The sequence below is a fragment of the Agelaius tricolor genome, unplaced genomic scaffold (assembly GCF_023055355.1).
Source record: "Agelaius tricolor isolate 1412-34295 unplaced genomic scaffold, bAgeTri1.0.p SCAF_2, whole genome shotgun sequence".
Classification (NCBI taxonomy): domain Eukaryota; kingdom Metazoa; phylum Chordata; class Aves; order Passeriformes; family Icteridae; genus Agelaius; species Agelaius tricolor.
Window position 1 is genome coordinate 33,307,456 of NW_027269262.1, and position 21,588 is coordinate 33,329,043.

Sequence of the window (21,588 nt, forward strand, 5' to 3'; positions counted from 1 at the left end):
CAGATCCTGGAAAGAAAACCAGAAATCCCAATCTACTAGTTGTACTTCTATCTCTATCTTTTATTCATTTTGTTTTCCATTTATTAATTCTTCCCATTCTTAGGAAAAATGCCATTCTTAATGGCAGCAGAGAGTGACTTGGAAAAAACATATGGAGAAATCTGTGGAGAACAGTAGAAATCAGGCCTCTTGTGATCATATCTAGCACATTGTTGGTTGCTGTCTGTGCAATGGTTTTGTTCCACAACTCAGAAAAACAGGAAATCTGTGTACTAACTAATTGGAGGCTACCAATTCTGTGGGGTAAAAAATCACATAGGCTTATTAAAAACAAGAACTCACAGCCATGCATCAAGTGTATACATGAACACAGAATATTTTTAGGTTATTTATAAGGAAGTGTCTTGAATGGGCCTGCTTTCCAACACTCACATTAACCTGTTTATCACCTTCAAGAACCCTGCTCCTGTACAGGACTAGCCTGTGCTTCTACTAACAGTTCTGATATCCCACTCATCCAGACAGACCAGACAGACCTATTTTGAACATGCTTACAAATAAAAACTCAAGAGAAGTAAGAGGCCAATTAAAATGCTATAGGTGCAATGCTGGGAATATGGAAATCATACTTAAAATATCTGTTTGCTTTTGTTTTTATGATTGCGTGTTAACTCCATTAAGTTTTAATGCACACTGTAATGCTGTGAATGACAAATGGCAAAAATTGCTTTGAAACCACTCCTTGCTGTGACACTTTAAGGAGGACATTGCATTAACAGTTTATTTCAATAATACAAACTTCTGAGAGACTGGAAATTAAGTGTTCCAAATGAGCTTTAAATATAGCACAAGAAGTTTCAGTTTTAATGGACAAAGCCTGTTCCCACTAAATGTACCCTTGTACTGCCAAGAGGGCTTTGAAATAAAATAAAGTGGCAAGTTTGAGGCTATTAGTGTCAGAATCAGACAAGCCAAGCAATTGTAAATTAAGCCGATCTCAGAATTAAAGAAATCTCTTTGGATGAATTCTTATGTTCCCCTTCACTCTGGAAACCAAAGTTATTCCCTTGAGTAAGTACCTGGCTTCTAAGGCATTTGTTGAAGCATGAGAAATATGATAGATGACTGCTTGAATAATTTCCAGATAACAAAGTATCTTTATTTAAAATAAATTCTTCATTAATGCTCAAAGTACAGAAAAAGAAAATTAAATTCAAAGAAACTTATAAAAGCTTCTTGTAAAATAACAGAACTCCTCAGCAAAATCTTAGGCTAATAACTCCAGATTAGTCAAGCCTATAACACTAGACTGAATCATAACAAAAACTGGTTTTTGTAGGATTTTCTTCTTTGGTAAAACCCAGAAGGTATCACTTTTCATTATGAGGTAAGCAAAGTTTGCCAACAAAGATTTTCATTTAAACTGAAAAGGAGGACACAGAAAATGAACAGTAAACAGGAATAAAAAAAAAGCTTTCACCTTTGAAAGTCTGTGACAAATCAGGACAAGTCAATGAAATTACAGTCCCCATCTCTGAATGGTCTCTTTGTCCAAGTGGCTGCAATGAATAACCTGATCGTAACCCTCATGTAGTGTCATGTCTGGCATCCTTTCTGGGTGCTTTGGATGCCTTACGGCCTGGCAAATGCCAGTGGAGGTCTGAACAACTGAATCAAACTTCTGGTCTCGCCCAGTGAGATACTGGGTTTTGAGGCCCTGGTGATGGTACCCACCAGACCTCCGCTGCCTACAGCAGAGTTTAAAGAGCTGCCCGTGCCAGCCCTGACACACAGACACACAATACAGGACTCTGTCTCAAACTTACCACCTCTCAAAGGCAGAAAAAGCAACCATGAGCTGTCAGGAGCATGGAGAAATGTAAAATCTTTAGTTATATACTGAGAGCACTCAGGTAATTGGAGCTCCAAGATCTTCTTGCCCTTACTTGCAGTACTTGAGTCTTCAGAAAGATAAATATAGTGTCAGAGGCTTCTGATGAATTGTATTTTAACTGCTTAACAAAAATGATATTTACTAAGCAGAAAATTATTTTTACTTGTAATTACTATAACTTTCATTTCAAAACTGCTACAAAATCAAGTTATAAAAATGTATCTTTAAGGATATGCTAGTGTTACTATTCAAAAAAACCCCAGCCAATATCATGTAAATGGTTTTATTCTCAAAAAAATAGTCATCAATATAAAATAATTCAACATTCTTTCTGTTTAAATATTGGTGACAGATTATGCATTTACTCAAATAAAGTGCTGTTTTTACAAATAGGTATTTTGTTTTTACTTTTACTGCTGTTCTAACCTCATAATATTGAGTAGATAAAATATATTTTGGTTATTGAAGAATGCAGCATTACTTCTCCTTTGTATTTCTTCCCATGAAATCATTACATTTTCAATCTAGACTACTTTATCTGTATCCAATCAAAAGAGGCATATTCAGCTTATGTATTTCCCCATGTAGAAGGTGGTCACAATTTGTGGTGTCCTTCTTGCCTTCGTCCATGCTTTTGGTTCCTCTTGACTTGTGCCCATGTTGGTCTCCTGTAGGTTCTTCATCTATGGGCATGAGAGGAATGGAACATCCATCTTCTTGCACGTTCACCCATTCTTCCTGCTCTTCTGACTTTGCTCTTCTTAAATTCAGACCACTGATGCCTTGAACAATTCAACACTTAGGTTGAACTATTGAGGCAATCTCTTTGTTATTTTCTTTGCCTTTCTGTTGGTTTTGTATTTTAAACATGTTACTGCAGCAAATCCTATGTCAGTGTAGTCAGGATTAACTTTTCAAATTTTCATTTGTATGGATTTACTTAGTCAGATGCCAAGGTTCACCATAAAAAATAAAAACCGCTTTTGTTCCAGTAGCTACCTTTTAGAAGAAACGGCTTCTTGTGGTTTTAAAGAGCAGCCAGGAGCTGTAAGAGGGAAAAAAAAAAGAAGTCTGAAAAACTGTAATCAGCAAGACTCACAACTGTAAACAAGAGAGTAATTCCACAACTACTGGAAACAGGCCCACATTTCCCAAAGTACACGTTATACCAGTATCTAACAGTTTGATCCTGTAATTCATTTTACTCATCTTAAGCCATCTCCTTTAAGGAGAAGGTATAAAAAGTCAAACTCATGTGTGAAAAGGTCACCTACTGCCACAAAGTTTCAAGTATCCCTCTTTTCTCAATGTGCACCTTTCCAGTAAGGGATTATCTGAATCCTGTATGATTTTTATATGCAAGTCTGTATTGATTTTGCTCCTATTTTTACTTCTCTCTCTTTAATCTCTAACTTCCTCCACTGGATAATTTCCACTGGATATTTTTGAGTCTGAATCCGAAAATGAAAAGTAAATGCACAAACAATTCTGTATCTGCAGATACATATGTATCTATCAATATATATAATATACTATAGTATGTGAAAAGAAACTGGAGGACCAGAATTTCCACTAACTATAGACTGCATGGCATCATATTCTTTTTTCATCCTAGGTATAGCTACTCTTCATTTAAACTTTTGTCTGGAGAATATTCAGTTTATTCTCCTGCCTTTGCTCATTGCCACTACCAGATGTTTGGATTTTCTCTTTTCTTCCCACCTCTCAGAAGTGTTGTTTAGATGGGGGAGAGCAGTTGGATGCCTGTACTAAAAGACAAGGCTGATCTTTCTCTTTCAGACATTTCAATAAACTTGGCATTAAAAGGCAAACAAACTTAACTGGTAGTCAGCTTTACCTCCAACCAATTTTAATGGGAGTTTTTATAATGAGTTTAAGAAATATCCTAGCAGAAAAAGATTGTGTCCTTCTGAGTACAAACCTTGGATGCTCTCTTGCATTTTTCATGTAATTTTTGTAGAAATGGCAAATTCTGTTGCAAGCCACAAATGGGCAAGGGAACTTCCATGAAGTGTTTCCATTTTTTATCAGAGGATTTACCATGTAACACTTCCTTACACATTTATTATAACTACAATAACTAGCACATAGGATTTTACGTCTACTCTTCTGAAGGAAATTATTTCAGTTGCTTTTCTCCCGCCCCACCCCCTGCTTTTCTTTTTCATATGAATTCACATGACCTTTTTTCAGCTTTTCATTTCTGATTTGGCAAGTTTGTGTTGAAATGCAACTCCGTCTTCTTTGGTGTTGTTTGTTTCAATTAACCTGCTGACCACTGCCAGATCTGTTCAACCTCTTGATTGCACTCAGTTAACAGGAGCATGAATCTTAACACAGCCCCCCAAAATAAACTAAACAATTAGTCCTGGCAACTAGGCATTCAGAAAGTCCAATTTTCTTTTTTACTAGAATCCTCTAAGGTCACCTCAAACCACAAACAGAAACTCTTCCTGGGATAATATTATTTGTTAAATCCCATTCTCTCAGAAAGCTGGACTTCATGCTGCCACTTGCTGTTCCACTGAAGCTGGAATCCAGACAAAGGATCCAGACATTTTGTTCCACAGAGCCTCATGCCTCCATGGGCTGGTTATCTGCTCTAAATGGCAAAGCAGCACAGTAATTTTCTCTTTGCCGGACACATTCACTGGGCTATAAAGAAGCAGTGTCTTCCTAGTAGTTTCTCTTATCATGGCCAGGGTGCATTGTCAATTTTCCAAGATGTAATAGTAGTCAAACCACCAAAGTGTCCAAACCTGCTAAAACGTTCACTCTTGGAATGAATAATTTTATCAGTATTTTCTAAAAATGACCAACTAATTTCTATGAAAAAAAAGAGATGGAGGCAATATTCCCCATGCAAGTACTGTTTGCCTATTCAGAATACATGGTGCTTCCAAACCTAATGGCTTGGAGGTCGAGTAACCTCTGAATCGTTTACACTCCTCTCCCTTATGCAGGTCAGGCAAGGACTGGAGCAAGGAATTCACACAGCCCAACCTAGTGTCCCTGGCATGGGGTGGGGTGGAAGGATTCCATTTCAGAAACCTTTATGTGGGAGTCCAAGACAGCTTAACCTGAAGTACTAGCAAAAAAGAATATGAAACAAATACACAAAGCAAGTAATTGCAAATTTTTAAGGCAGATGTCCTAGAGAAGCAGAAGGACCAGGCAGCTGAACTGCTTTGTAAAGAACACAGGTTGTTGTTCATATTGTCACATAACTGAGAGGTGGTAACAGTGATGGAAATCTTTTTAATGGTTCAACTGGAAATGTAGGGAAACAGAGACCAGTGAATTGGACAGTAATAGCAACCAGATTAGTAAAAACTGTAACAACCTGAAATTTTGTTGGAAACAGTCAAGAAGGGATTTTTGAAGTCTTGCCTCACCAACCTACTAGAATTCCTTGAAGGTGCCAACAGTCTTGTAGATTAAAGAGGTCCATTTGATGCTTGGATTTTGACAAGGCATTTCACAAGGTTCAAGGTCAGCCCTTAAGATAATAAGGAGCCCACAGAGTAAAAATAAAATTTCTTGTGTGGACAAATGATCTGTTAGGGAGGCAGAGGACAGAGGTTTGCAGTAAATAGTGATTTTTTTTTCCATAGTAGAGAGATTCACCACTAGTGTTTCATAGACAACTGCATGAGGATATTCAGGATATGAACAGTATATTCAATATATGATTTTGAAAGGGCACACAGAGTGAAGAGAAAAGCCTTCTTAAGTTATCCATGTAAATAAAAAGATAGGTAAACAGAAGACTTGCAAAAAGACTTCATATAACATCTGTGCCTAAACAATAAGATAGCGACAAAATTTGGTGAAGATAAAGTAATATGAAGATAAGTAATATGAAGATAAGTAATATGAAGTAAGGCAAAGGGAGAAGATGATGCATGTGTGTTTATATAAAATTATAGGTTGTGAGCTCAAACTCAGTAGATCAGCTGAGTTGTAAGAGGTAATTTGAATTAATACCAATTCAGTCTTCAATGACAGCCAACACAGCAAAGTACCAGAAGTAACTAGGAAAGAGCAAGAGAATGGAAAGCAGAGAACACAACTGAAAAACAAACATCTGTCTGTCATGCAAATCCATAATATGCCTACATATTTAATACTGTATGCTAGGCTGGTATCTCCCAGGTCTGAAAAGATAACAGCAGAAAAGGAAAAGAGGTTAGAAAACCTATGGTACAGGGAATGACAAAGCAACCTATAAGCCTTCCCCTCAAAAAAACCATGAATGAAGAAGGACATCACAGTGATCTGTAAAATCATCAGTGGCATGGAGGCAGTGAAGAGGAAACAACTGCTCACTGTATCTTCTGATCCAGTATGATGAAGCAAAAGAAGTCAGGACATGGCAAGTTCACAGCAAATGAAAGCAAGTAGCTCTTCAAATCAGTGTCAGATGAAACTGGATGAAAAAGTTGAACACAATTGTATGGACCTTGGATCTGACTTAGTACAGCTGCTCTTATGCTCTAAAATATTACACCTTCCTGGAAATTACTTCAAGTTCCAGAGACTGCATAAGGATTCCACTGCTACTTTTTACAATAAAAAGCAGCTTACCTGGTGCAGAAACTTCTTTTAGCTACATGTTGTCTTCCTCTTCTCTGTTAGTGCTTCTGTTTCTGTTTCACAGCCAAATCTGTATCATGGAGCTCTCATACACAAAAATCCAAAAGCCAGATCTCTGATGGCAGCCTTCTTGCAGCCTCTTGTCAAAAGCTCAACAGGAGTAACTGTTGCCTCCATTCTTACAAAAGGATGTTCTCCCCAGCTCTGAGCCACCATTCTTGTCCTTTTATGTCTTCAAGACAAGTTGCTTGGAGCTACATTACATCTCTATGCTTCTTTGGTTCTTGAGTAATTCCAGTTCTTTGCACCATGTAATCAAATCCCAAACAGCTTCTGCTCACCTAGTCATACCTACAGAAGAGGCTCTTCATCTCTGGGATGTTACCAAGAGACATCCAGAAGTTCCCACACATGCTGACTATGCTGAGAATGGAAAGTTGCACAATGCATACAGAGACACCTGATAGTGGCTTTCAGCCAAGCAGACTACACAGAATACTGGAAGTGGCCCACATTCACTAACTACCCCAGCAATTCCCAGTTTGCCCCAAGACATTAGTAGGTCAACAGCTAACACCTGCTTTTACATATCTAGTGAAATGCAGCTGGCTGAGATTGGAACAACTGGGACTAGCTCATTATTAAGGTTTCCTAAAGCATATATACCTGAATTATTTAGCATAGCCCCTCAACAAATGAAATTATTTTGTGAGTAGATGAAAGCAGCAAAATAAACAATTGAAGAAGAAGCACTTTTAACACAGTTGAACTTCACAAGGCTATTCAATGGCTTTCGTTGTTTCTACTAAAACATGGATACAGAAGTACATGTGGGAATAGGTTACACCCTATGCTTTAATCTGGAGTAACAGATGAATATCTGCCTTTGTTTCAGGCGGCTGGCAGGACAGAGATTTGCAGTTTTTATATCTGAGAGCAGGAAATGTATGCAATTATTACAGGTCAGCAACACCTTCCTGTATGTTTTGGTTACAGACAGTACATTTTAAAAGGCAGTTTTTCCAGCTTGGCTAGCAGATAACACTGGTGCTTGGAATACATGTATTTCAAAGAAACCATTTATATGATTATAAAGAAACCATTTATATTATTATCTTTTTATAGATAATCATATAAAAATATCACCTATGCAAAATAATTAAATACATACATACATAAATATATAATTAACATAGCTGCCTAAATCATTATGTTAAATTGTAAATCTTGAATTTATTTATTCTACCTGGTCATACTAAAGTGTCTCCTATAAAGAGTATGCTAAAGTTAATTATATATCATACAGGAACACCTCCCACTGATGCTACATATTTACATAAAGACACTATAGACAGTATACTGTATACTCTGGTCTGCTATACTTACATCCATTTTCTGTGTTTAGTAGTGCACAACAAAAATCTTATCCTCATTTCAGATAGCAGCGAAGGGTGCATAAACATCTTACAGATACTTCTACTTTTTATATTGAAATCTTCTCTACAGTCACAGCAAGAGACACACATCATTAGCCAGGAAAGCAGCTAACTGTCTTGTTTGTCACATTCTGTCTTCCAGCCAGTACTAAATAAAATATCCACACATTTGGACATTAGAAAGATTTCTTTCAATAAATGAGTGATTAGACATTGGAATGGGCTGCCAGGGAGATGATGGAGTCACCATCCCTGGAGGTGTTTAAGAAAAGACTGGACTTGGCATTCATTTCCATGGTCTGGTTGGCATGGTATTGTTTGGTCATAGGTTGGACTGTATGATCTCAGAGGTGTTTTCCAACCTAACTGATACTGTGATTCAACCTGCAATACATTTTCTCATTAATTTCAGGTGCTACTTACATTGGGAATGACCTGGTGGCCGTGTGTTACTAACACTACTCTCAAAGGAAGAGTGGAAGTTGTGTATAGTTTCTTGTAAAATCTGTCTCTCTCGACCCTGTAAAAGAACAATAAAATAAAATAAGGTATTCTTAAATTTCTGTTTAAAAAATGAATTTACTAAGAGTACACAACAAATGTGTAAATATATGTGTCTATGTTCAGTATACTATCAGAAATAATAACAAATCCCTACCTTACAGACATACATAGAAAACCTTGCAGTAATCTTTTCCTGAAAGTACCAGACAACAATAGAAACATTTCTATTATTTTCTTCCTATCTTTATGGCATATCTTAGTACAGAACATCATCCACCTCCCCTAATTTTTAGCCTCATCACTACTGTTGATACTGACATAGAGAAAGTGTCTTTATGTTTTGTTTGTCTGAACTCCCACTATCAGAGAGGGAAAGGGCCTCAAATCTAAGAAAGCTGCTGAGAAGCATCAGCAAGCCTAATCAAAGATATGTTCCAGTATAAAATCCCTCTGGCAAGAGCACTGTTTACTGTACACCATTCTTAGCAAATTAGTTCATGTTGACATAAAATTCAAAGGCAATAAAAGTGTAAGAAATGAGAGAAAAGCTATTCACATAATCACAGAGGAATCAAAACCTTTTACGTTAACCAAAGGACACCCTTCCTCTTATACTGCATTTCCTAGCAGCACTAATGCAGCCAGATTGATTCATTTTAGCACTGCTGAAATCAATATTCAGAAACTGCAAAATTGCTCATATTTACAAGTAGCTTGTTCACTGGACTAGGAAAGTTATTGAAAGAGAACAGGAAATGCCACAAAGGAAGACTTTTTACTAGTCAAATACATGAAACACTAAGTTTGGAAAAAATTATTTTAGCTTTTCTAACTAACATCTGTAACTGAATTTCAAAATGTATGTTGTATTAATTTTATAAGAAACTTTGAAATAATTTACTAGGTACAGTACTTTAAAATGTACCTTTCCTGCATTCAGTTCAGAAATAGCTGCCAAAATTTGCTGCCTTGATCCATCCGTTTTAATACCCAACTCTTTCAAATCACCATCAGTAAGTGTGAGGAAAGCTTCCATATCCACCTGCATTTAAAAAAAATAAAAAGAAATAAAAGAAAAAAGGTAAGACAAATTTACCTATGTGAAGATTCATTACTACAGGTTAAAAGTGGTTTCTTGGGTTTTATAATTGCATAGATTTAATGTAAATATTGTGCTAAAAGAATTTTTAATGGATTACCAGCACCAAATGGTACACACTTTGTGAGGCTTCTAATCTGCCGGTAATCATTCAACTAATCATGATAGTACATCTAAAATTTTAATGGATTTTTCTCATCAAGTTCTATTAATACAGAATATATAGTCTCCACAGAGACTATAGTCTTCCTCTGCCTATAGTAGCAGCTACTTGAATAAACCTAAGGTTTCTCTCTTTTATTCACCCTTTCCCCCTAAGTATTTCTGGAACTTAGAATATTGTGTTTTACTTTTCTTGTGTCTTCTAAGGAAAGTCTAAGTTTTGTTCAGGTAACAGCTTTTATTATTACAACATATCCGTAAGGTTGTGATAAGAACAAACATCTGAAACTTTTCATATTGACAGAACCTTTCCACAATAAATATATTAATTTCTACACAATCCTCCGTTGCCTATCATGCAGAGGAACAACAATAACCCAATCTATTGTGATGAAGCTAAATTGTGTAGGCTTGTGCTGAATTTTGATCTCTGTAGCAATGTCAACTTAGTGCATGTCCATTCACGACCCTTTTCTTTGACCAAATAAACACACAGTATTTGTTAACATCTGATCCTGCCTTAAACATTATAATGAATTAATTTTACTTATTTTCAGCAACATTTCCTGTCATTGCATCCTTCAGCAACCTCTCAATGTCACAGCTCTCATCTATCACAATGCCTACGCTCCCCACTTTAATTCTCCTACTGCTTATGCACAGTGGATAAAGAAGATAAAGCAGCTATCTCAGTGACTCACACCCTGCTGCTTTCCTTCTGAAAATGAGGTTCCAGCTGTGATTCCAGGGATGATACAGTATGTCCTATGAACTGCTTAGCCATGTTGGATACAGACATATATAGAAAAAGCAGAGTGTAAGAACAGAGAGAAAAAAAACCCTATGTATAGAAAAGCTGTAGGTTAAGTGTAAAAAGCTCTGCTATTTACATTATTCTGGAGAATGCCACAAATACCACTTGGTCCCTGTTTCAAGGTTCTCTCTGCAACCAGGACTGGTTGTAGAACTTGATTCTGGATCACAAATCTGATGCAACGTCTTACACCCTACTTTCATTAAAACAGTAAAAGATCTTTTCTAAAAGACATACCTCCTGTTCCTCAAATATAGGCTGATATTTCTCAAGTGACAATTTTTTAAGGATGCCAGTCAGCTCATCTGTAATAACAGGAAAAAAAAAGTCAACTCCATAGATTAGAAAATATTGTAATGATCTCAGCATTATAAACTGAATATATATATTTAAGCCTATATTTCCCATAGTCATTTATGGCAAGAAAAAACCAACCCCATTTATTCTCCATCAGAAATCGAAACATTGGCTTACTCTGTTCTCACCTACTTACATATACTGTAATTCCATCTAGTCTTACCTTGCTAGGATAAACACCGTTGTATTGCCCTTTCTACCTCATTAAAAGGATCTTACAAAACCAAACCAGTAAGGGCAACTAAGGCACTTCAATGCCTAAAATGCAGGTGCTTGGCCCCAGATGGCTGATCCAGATTGTGCAGGTTAGACAGCAGAACTCCTCAAGCAGGCAAGGAACTGAAAGGCATATTTCTATGTCATCATCCAGGAAGGCAAAGAGTAGAGCAAGCAACCACACACCTGCTCATTCAAAACACTGATACAGCACAGGTCTTTCTGAACCCTCTTCTCTTTATGTGCCCAAATCCAGACACCTTGAACAAGGACAGCTGAAGTCCAGCTAAGATGAAAGCTGGACAGAATTTACGTTTTACAAGGCCACCTTCCAAGGCTAAGAGCTCTGAATACTGTCTTTCTTCTAAAAGCCTAAGAAAATTAAATGTTGCAGGACCTGACAGTGACTCTTCCCACACATTTAAAATATGATTAGCTAAAGAGCATAAGTGCACTTTCAGAATAACCTGACATTACCTTTGTTAATTACACATTACGTGTCTCAAGTAACGTTTTCTTTTTATTACTTTGCTGTCACAAGTAACTAACTGTTTTTTCCCCTCAAGTACCTAAGTGGTCAGTTAAACTAAGTAGTCAGAGTCCAAATGAAGAACATGAATTATACATTATAAAACAAGACTATATTTAATATTCTGCATATAAACTCACTTTCATTTTAAAGACACTACTAGTCCATTACCAAATATACTTCACTTTCATTTATTTCACTTCTTTGTCTTTTGACTTTCCCTTTTCTTTCATCATCACTAGAAACATGAAAGAGAATCTCTTTCATGAATATTCTAAGCTTCTCCAAAGACATCAAGTACCTTGAAATAAACACACCTCTGTGTACTATTCTGGAAGACTTCTTTACATAGGAGAGTCCACAGACAACTGAAGAGAAAAATTCTACTTAAGTCTTATTTTCTGCTAGGGTTTTGTTGGGTATTTTTTTACTTTAAATTCAACTAACTTGGTATGCCCAACATGATTCGCAAAAGTTGACACGTTCTCAGACTAAAAGCTTTAGTACCCTGACATTAATCCATGGGAAAATGCAATCAGTTTTAAAAATTATCATGGGAACTTCTCTACATTGTTTGATGAAGAATATCATCTTCTCGAAAGAAAAGAGAATTCTCATTGGATGACTCTTAGGTATATTGTTAATGGCCTTTTCTTATAGGTTGTTAGTTACCCTATTCATTTTTCATCATGCTGGCATGATTAGAACTGTAGGCCATGATATGGGAAGAAACTTTCAGGGTGTCTGAACTCTTATTGTCATAAACAACTATAACACCAAACACCTTTCAGACACACAAAGAATGCCTTCAGAGTAGGCCCTTCATGTTTTCTCTTCCTCTATCCCTCTCCAGTTCCTGTACTGTTACTCTAAGGCTGAAAAATCCCTGAAACCTCTCAGTTTTACAACTCTTGTTTAACATGTTTGTCCTGTACTTTACCACTCCATTTGCTCTACACTTACCTTGTCTCCTTACCTCCATGCCAGGAGCAAGCTAAGGTTCTTGGAGCTCTTACTGCTTTTGCCATGTTACTCCTATTTAGCACCTCCTTTCATACTGTTCTATAGTAGTAAGGTAAGATTACCTTTTTCCAAGTTTTCAGAGCCCTCTTTTACTCTCACATGGTTTCGTCTTTCAAAATTCTCTACATCACTGGCTCTCAGAATAGTGCCAAGTTGTTGATGGTCCACCAAATGGTTGCCTAAAAAGAAACAAAGAACACCTCTGAATGCTTCTGCCTACTGCTCCTTCACAGTAACAGTCAATGTAAATCAATTTTCTTACTCATTTAAGTTCAATTGAAAGAAAAGTTAACACTACAGACCTTCTGTACTTACTCTTCTGATTACTGCTTGGCATATCAGCATTTGTACTGCTGCTGCTGAATAGAACATCAGTAAGAGAAGCCCTTGAATTAAAGGAGCACTTAACTACAAAAGCACTTAACTAGAAAAGCTTACAAACACAATGAACTCAGAGCTACTTGGGTTTCTGACAAACAACCTCTGCTATAAGGGAACTCACTCACAGAAGTATCCTGGCATTAGTGCACCTTCACAAAAGCGAGCTTCACTGAGTGAGATGAGAGCAGTTGATGGCTTGGGGAATTTGCTTCTTTATCCAGCAGTGAGCTCTCTTGCTTTTATGCATCTCTAAATCAGCAACACTTATGTTATCAAGATCTCATTATAAAATGGCACTAAACATGAAAGGATTTGCTCCAGAAGTCACTAGAATATGTTACAGCTAAGCCATAAGAAGAGGACAGAAAGAAGGTCAAGTATCACCTGTCTTCAGTGTCAAATGGAATTAGTGTTAATGGACAAAGCTGGCATAAGTGAAAATAAACCAAAATCAATAGAGACAATTTCAGAAAAAACAAAAATAGTACAAAGTGCCTCCATTCCTTATTTAAAAGGTTCTGAGTCATGTTATTTTCTTCACTTTTTTTGAGATATTTACAAGAGAAAACAAAGTTATTGATACCCTGTTTCCAATGCAGTAAATGACTTTAAAAAAGTTGTAATCTAGACCTAAAAGTCTAATTTAAAAGATACTAATCTTACAGGAAAAGTAATAACACCACAATTCTTTCTTAGGACTTTAAGTTAAAAAGAGGTTGTAATAAGGTTATTTTCACGATTCAGAAAAATAAATTCAACTACAGCTCTTAACTTCATGTAGCTATGACTTGCTATGGATGAAAAATATATCTCTGTAGTGATGTGCTTCTCTGCATTTACTAATAAAAAAAATCTAGTGTGGAGAAAGTGCCTTTTGTACCCTCAGCAAAAGGTGGAAAACAGGACTTAAGCCATGAAGGGGGAAAATGTGGCCGCTTAAGAGTGGCCAACCTATATGCTAGCTTTGAGGTGATAGCAGTCTCTCTGTAAATGGAAAGAATCACATGTTTTGGGAGAGAAGAAGGCAGTTAGTGCAGGAGCATCAATCTCACTGTATGAAACACCACAATATATTTTCTAGAAAGAAGGGAGACCTCACTCTCATGAAGATACACACTAGTCCAGGGCAGTTATAGCTTTAAACACACAGTATTCCCAATGAATTAATCTGCAATTGCAGTGAGCTACTCACCATCCTCTGTAATAGTACCACTGCTGGAGCCATTGCTCTTGGCGTGTCTGTGAGAAGAAGAGACAGAAGACTCTGCGTTTTGGACCTTTGGAGATGGGGAAGGTGATGGAGAAGGTGTGAGGGTTGGGGATGTGCTTTTAGATGTAGATGAAGTCCCAGATGGAGGTCTTTTGTTCATCTCCAGTTTTTGCTGCAGTTAATGATACATAATCATTTGAGTTAAAGAATAATCACAAAAATGTTTACTTTTACATGATGCTTCAACATTACTTAAGTTGTGTATCATTTCTGAGAGCACGTAGTCACAACCAGAAGTTTCTGCTTGACATTTCTTAATATAGAAACTTTCTGCTTTCTATATTAAAATAATAGAAGCAATAGTGATTTTATTCCAGATTAAAGTCTCTCTCCTCAAAATTATAAAGAAAATACATTTATTAATGCTGTAATTTTGTAACAAGAAAATTATTTCTTGTGAAGAAATACTGCCCACAAGCACTACAATTTTTCTTTTTCTGAAAGGACTATCTTGGTTTAAGTATAGGTGGCACTTATGCACCACACAGTCTCTCACTCACCTCCCCACCTACCTTGGAATGTGCAGAAGCAGAAGTAAAACTGGCATTAGAAATAAAAACAGTTTAATAGCAGAAACAAAGTAAATTACTTTGACTTGAAAATAGGGATTTTCATTCATAGATTTAAGTCTCAATTAAAGATTTTCAACACATATGAGATGCTAATTTAAAGTAGCACTTCATGCTGGATTAACCAGAAACATGTAGCAAGCACAAATTCAATTCTGAGTGCATTAAACCCCTTGCTGAACTGGAATGGAAGTTTCCAGCCAAACCTCAAATTTATTATTACCTAACAGGACTCAAGTGATTTATTAATAAATTAGCAAATATTTAATATATTTGTAGCCATGGAAAACAGGAAAATACATGAGTTAAAAATGGGTAGTAGAATATATATATTTGTACACATATCAACAGACTTTCCCAAAAACCATCAATGCACCTCATTTCCTAAATTCTTTGATCTACATAAACATTTTGATGTCTGCACTGTATGACCCAAAAAGAAAGTGATTTTTTACTGGATTCCTGAATTCAGAGTTTAAATACTATTTGTCACTCAGGCTACTACAACAAACTGATAAAAAAATTGATCCAGGTAACAATGCAAGAAATGAGAATGACAGTGGTTCTTGTCTTTACAATTTTGCTTCTGTGCTGTGGCATAAATGGAACATTTCTAGTTAATGAAAAAGATGCAGATTTAAAAGATAAAACTCATTTGAGTGGTAACATTCTTCAATTACTCTACCCTATGTCAGAATGTAATACTTACTTAGCCCTGCACTGAATTGACTGGAAGTAATGTAGTATGATACAAACTTGAGAGCTCCTTGAAGAGCATCATGAACTCATTTCAACTTTCTGTCCCAAATTTCCATCTAAATTGTTATTGGTCATTTGTGTTGCAGAATGGTCATCCCTCCCTGGCACACTGTCTGCATTTATTTAAATTACATCATCCTGTAACATGTTATTCATTTTTTTCTTTTCTTTAAAGCTTGCACCATCTCACCCCTCATGGGGAAGTTTTGCAAAATTGATCTGTGTAATATTACTGCATTTTTAGATCAGCTATTTCCAAGTTTAGACAGCATGATCCTAATGAGAGAACACAAGCCATTCCTCAATGGATACAGACATTACATTTCCACCGTTTACATTGCTGATTACAATAACACACTGCTAGCCTTAGCAGCCAGTGTGGATCTATATTTGACTGCATTCTCCCACCAGGAATCTCCAAAAATCACCTCAGTTGTGTGATACATTAATATCTATAGTGAGATCTACACTATGACATGTTTTGTTACTGGTGGATAGAAGGAAACTTGTCCAGACATCTAAATCAAGAGCACTGAAAAAGCTGTTGGCTTTCCAAAACAGTGGCATAAATGTTGTTTAAAAATCTTTTCAACAGTACAAAGAACAGCCTTTCCAGAAGATGATCTGCAGCACATTACACTTCACTACTCTTTTATCCCCTAATGTATCCCACTGTGAGTGGAAACAGTAGATAAACTTCTTAGTGGCAGCATTGTTGCAACAAAAGGTCACAGAATCTGCAGCCCAAAGCTCACAGGCACAGGTATTATCTCTTGGTGGGATGATCAATATAACTGGAGAAAAATTAGACTTTTGGGGGGCACACAAGGAGCTCTTTGGAAATTATTTCCAAGTTAAAAACAAGCTGAGAGGACATGCTGAGAGTTTAATTAAAACATACTGGCCAGACCACCTCTGAAAGAAAAAGCATTTGGTAGCTGCTCTGCAGACAAGACTTTAATGAGGGAAGAGGATGATAAAGGGGTTTTGTCTACAGGAAAAAGAGATGGATCATTTATAACTCAGGGAGCAATTACAAAGGATAGAAAGGGAGGAAAGACTACCATATGCCAAAAAATTGGTATAAATCCTCAGACTCTGGTGGTCCAGCTGAGTTAGAAATTTTAGCTCCCAATCTCATCTTTTAAAAGCAACCAGTAGCTCCTCCAGAATCAGGTCTGACGTATCAGAGACAAGGTGACTATTCATGGAAACTGTTTCAGCACTGGTAGTTGCACCTTTTCTTTTTCTGATTTTTGTCATCCAGAAATTTCCATGTAATTTCTGAACAACTTTGCAATTTCATTTATCATTTTTATGTACGGATTAAATATAAATATCGTGTACTGTTGCTATATGAGACATCACAGAATGAGACTGCAAAAGTATTAATTTTATACTCTGGTCATTTTTGTTTACTCAAGTAAAATTTGAAGAATCTCATTGAAAGATGCAAACAAAGCAAAACAAAACAAGCTGTTTGGAGATTACATAAGCAAAAGTTGTAGAAATCTTGCTCACATATTCTAACATTTCCAGAATATCAGGCATTTAGAACATAAACCCCAAATTTTGTGTTTTCCTTCTCTTGCTCTCTGAAATGCAATGTTTCTCTATGAAAATAAACCCATCAATTTCTCAATAGTGTGTCACATCTTCTGTTATGATGCTGCTTTCTAGTTTGTGTCTCTGCAGATATTGAAGATTTAAAATCTTAACCATCAAAAATGTACAAAGCAGTTAAGAACTTCAAATATGTGCGCAAAAATGTGCAGGTCGTGAGAGCAAAGCTATTCCAGGGAATTGATAGGTGAGTCAGCACAGACAGTATGGCCTCAGGAGCAAAATCTGACTTTGGTGATGACCTACTGTTTAAAAATAACACCAGTGGAGCAGACTGGTAATGTGCATATTGCTGTGGTCACCATATGGTACAAATGTGTCACCTGTGTGTGGTCACCTGGTACAAATTATGTCATACTCTGCATTCAGGTTGAGCCTTTGAAGGGAAAATAGCTGGAGAGACCGACTATACCACTTCAGGGTAAAATCCAGGAATAACTAACATAAAACACTATATCTGGTCCATAGAAAGAAATAATGAGAAACCGTAATAGTGCAGATCAACCCAAACATCAAGCACTACATTGTTTTTTAACAGAGTGAAATTAATAATAAAGTAAAATCATGTTTTATTATTAGGTTTCATCTTCTGTGGACTTGCACTTAAAAGTAAGGTTTGTTGAGCTGAAAAGCTTCCACTAACATAACAAGTGTCCATTCTTTTTTGTCTGTGCAATGTTGTGCACCAGACACCCATGACTGAGATATGAGCTATCTGGAGTGCAAAATTTTATATTTCCCATTACCTTTACAACATTTCCATTGCCAACAATCTGAGCACACTGCAAATCCGACACAGTAGATGAAGGAGTTGACTGGACTGGACTGTGCTGCTGGCTAGGTTTCTGTTCAGGTAAGCCTGCTGCTTTTCTTCTTTGGGCTGCAATCTGAGACAAAACATTATCTGCGCTGCCACCTAGAACAAAAAATAGAATAAACCCAGTAAAGGAAATCATAATTTTGAAATGTTTGTTAACTCTCAAACATTCACTTTCATTTAAAAACTGACTGGATGAAGGATGAGACAATTGCAAGATCTCTCCAGCAGCTTCCAGAATAAAGAACAGAAATCAGTAGCAGAAGAGGGAAGCCAGCCCTGTCTATACACACACAGAGCTGACTTTCATACCTTTGGACAGTTTTCATAAGCCACTTCACCATATTGTCTTCAACTACTAGGTACAATGCGTGCAGCTTTGGTTTTAATTGAAAACTGTTCTTTATTTCAAACAAAAAGTAAGCAACAGGCATAGGAGTCATCTCCATGACGTGCATGGTGCAATGAACCAGCATCCACCTGATCCACCACGGATGAATCCAGTAAAATCTGCCTGAGATGGGCTGACCACTGAGAGTTCTGTAACATACATGAGGCTCTTCTTCCCTTATGTAGGTATTTGAAATCCAATCCTGTGTCCACTAAATTTACAGAAGTTTTGCTTCTACAATGGTAGGAGCACTCAGAAAAGGTTTAGTATCTTCTACCATCATCACAAACACTAATTTTTTAACTGAATCAGATAGAACTTACTTTCTTATTAAAAATGGTACCTGATCTGTTATGCAGTTCTCCTCCATGCCTGTTAATTCCTGCAATGTTATTAGATCCACCAGAAGAATGGGGAGAATGGTTGAAGTTATTGGAATTTGAAGGAGATGCTGGTCTTCTTGCAAATGTTGGCAATTTGACTGGTCTAGTAACTTTGCTAACAGATGTCTGGAAAACAAAATGAAAAATAACTTGGTCTTTCTTGATTGAGAAAAATAAAGAGCAAACTTCAACTGCTATTTTCTTTATCCCAAGTTCTGAAACTTGCACTGAAGAACAAAGGGGATATCAGAAAGAATCTTATTCTACATATACATATATACTGAATATATACCTATATAAATATATATATACTGAATACATTTATTCAATGGAATAAATTACATCACATTAAGCCATTAATTCTTCTTAATCTTTGACCAACAAAAATGAGCATAATATATGATGCACCTGAGATATGATATACACAGTAGGGAAGAAAAAAAAACTATAACGTGAAATTTCTTTCCTGCAGAATCCTGGCTTTGTCTCTCCCATCTTACAAAACAGCTACCACCTTCCCATCCATCATATATTTGTTTCTTACTAACTAAGCTGCAAGAAGTGATATAGACTTTCTCTCCACCAGCTGCATTTCTATATTCCCTGCAATATAAATAGCCAGCTGCACCACTTTATTGAGTTGTATTAAGTGAGGCACTACTGATCCAGCTATACACTACCCAAATCCTCAACCACATTCTCCTTAATTTCTTTTGCTTTTACACAATTAGCCACTGCCAGCCACTTGCAATATGACCTTTTGCAGCTCAGCTTTTTCACATTTCTTATTCTGTTGCTCAAATCACTTCTTCCATCTCTGACTTAATTTTTCTCTCCTTCCTATACCTTCAGCAAGACCCTTCATTCCTCACAGAAGGACTGATGGCTAGTCCTCTCCTACTCTCCCTGTTCCTCACATTATACACATGCCAGTTATCCAGCTATGTTATTACAACCATCTTTTTTGGGATGATAAACACATACCTTCCTGTTATGTCACTTTCCTTATTCTGCCTTATTCCACCTAAATCACCTCTACTGGTATTAGGCTAGCTATAAAAAAGGAAAGAGGAAAAAAATTCCTCCTAAATGTCTTCATTGTTCCATGTCTAGAACTGACATTGAAACACCGGTCCAGTTCTGGACTGGTCTTCTCTACATCTAGTTATTACAGTCTACAGTTAGGGGAGGAGGCACTTCTCCTTTTTCTCCAGCTATGAAAGAGAAGTCTGTCAAGGTTGTTTTATTTCCTATCTCAAGATTTCCTATCTCAAACCACCTATTTTTCTCTTGGTTTGCATTTTGACTGAAAACATTTAGAATCAGGCAAGCTCCTTCTATAAAAAAACAGAAACAATCAAGACTTTTTCCAGTTTTACAGTACTTCCAATTTAAAGGTGTGTGCCTTCAAGTCCACTTGATGACTACTTGCTACAATTTTATCTATTGCTAATCTTTCAGAATATTATCTGTATATTGGTCTTACTGATATTTCTTCCCTCCTGCTCGGTTACTAAAAATTGAGCAATTTTTACTCTTTTCTACTGTCCCTGGTCTTTTTTTCAAATCAGGGCAGTTTCTACCACACTGTTGGTGGTTCTGGTTAACAGCAAAAAAAAACCAAAAAAACCAACCATAAAAACCAAACCCCCCCAAAAAAACAAACAAACAAAAAAACCCAAACAAAATCAAAAACCCCCCAAAACCAAACCAAAGTTGTTGCACTTCCTACAGAACTTTTGTTTCATTATGCTCCTTCCATACAGATGGGCACTCTTCCTAAGCAGCACTGCTTAAATGGACAAGCCATTGCTGAAACAGTGGATTAAAAGAAATTTCTAATCAGAAACAGAGTGGCTCGCCAGTCAACAAGGCCAAGGCATAACACAGTATTTTCATACACATTTAGTTTGCTTACTATATCAGAATTCCCACTGCTGTTAAAATCATGCTTGACTGCTCTCTGTGGCCAGGCAGTTCTCATCTGTTCAGCTTTGCCATCCTTGCTGAGTCGGGTTCGGTCAGAATTCCAAAGCTCAAAGCTTGAGGGTGGTAAGAAAGGTGGTATCACTGCTTTCAGCTTATCACTGGGCAGCCTGGTAAATGGAGCACTACTCCTCAGCTGACAAAGGGGAACAAAGAAGAGGGTGGGGGAAGAGTCACTTCTTAAGAAAGTTTACTGGGACCTGGTGATGTAGCTTCAAAATATTAAGTTAAGCAAAAAGATGAAAACTCATTTAAAAAGAACAGAAATGAGACAGAAAAGTACTATTTGAGAAGTACAACACATAATAACAATAGAGAAATCAATGAACATCATGGCACCCCTCAGTATTAGGCTTATTCATTTGATGTAATGAATATAGCTCATTAAGTGGCAGAAAAATGTCTCTTCCTTCACTGGGCTAATGATTGCTCAAGTTGACTTTCACAAGAATAACTATGAATTTCCAAAGAAATAAAAATGTAGTCCTGAATACAGGATGACTGTAAACAGTGAGCAACTGCATGTTCCTGCTGTATGTGTACTGCAGAAAGAGACAAAAACACCTCAACTGATTTTGCTCCCTGGAGTTCTGTCAGTCAGTCATATCAAAAGTTTTTACAAAAGAACTCGAACTTCTTACAAAAGAACATAAAGATAATAACCAGCCGAATTTAATGACATCACCAGGGAGTAAGCTGCAGGGGAATATAAAGCTACAGCATAACAAAAGAAGAAACAGAGTAACACAAATACACCT

General features: G+C 36.7%; 1 protein-coding gene across 8 annotated transcripts in view; it reads right to left on the bottom strand.

Annotated features, from left to right (window-relative positions):
* Window positions 1-2,163: 2,163 nt before the first annotated feature.
* Window positions 2,164-21,588, bottom strand: part of ANKS6 (ankyrin repeat and sterile alpha motif domain containing 6) — a 40,425-nt gene continuing 21,000 nt past the window's right edge. For 6 of the 8 annotated variants that reach the window (XM_071455545.1, XM_071455559.1, XM_071455568.1 and 3 more), the window contains 9 exons: window positions 20,763-20,966; window positions 18,805-18,970; window positions 18,000-18,169; window positions 14,225-14,414; window positions 12,714-12,830; window positions 10,764-10,831; window positions 9,377-9,493; window positions 8,371-8,467; window positions 2,164-2,939 (listed from right to left, as the gene is read on the bottom strand). In XM_071455545.1, the coding sequence (XP_071311646.1) occupies window positions 2,890-2,939; window positions 8,371-8,467; window positions 9,377-9,493; window positions 10,764-10,831; window positions 12,714-12,830; window positions 14,225-14,414; window positions 18,000-18,169; window positions 18,805-18,970; window positions 20,763-20,966 (1,179 nt within the window). In that variant the 3' untranslated portion in view covers window positions 2,164-2,889. Of the gene's footprint in view, window positions 8,468-9,376; window positions 9,494-10,763; window positions 10,832-12,713; window positions 12,831-14,224; window positions 14,415-17,999; window positions 18,170-18,804; window positions 18,971-20,762; window positions 20,967-21,588 lie in introns of all 8 variants that reach the window. The other 2 variants (XR_011683957.1, XM_071455553.1) reach the window with 2 other exon arrangements.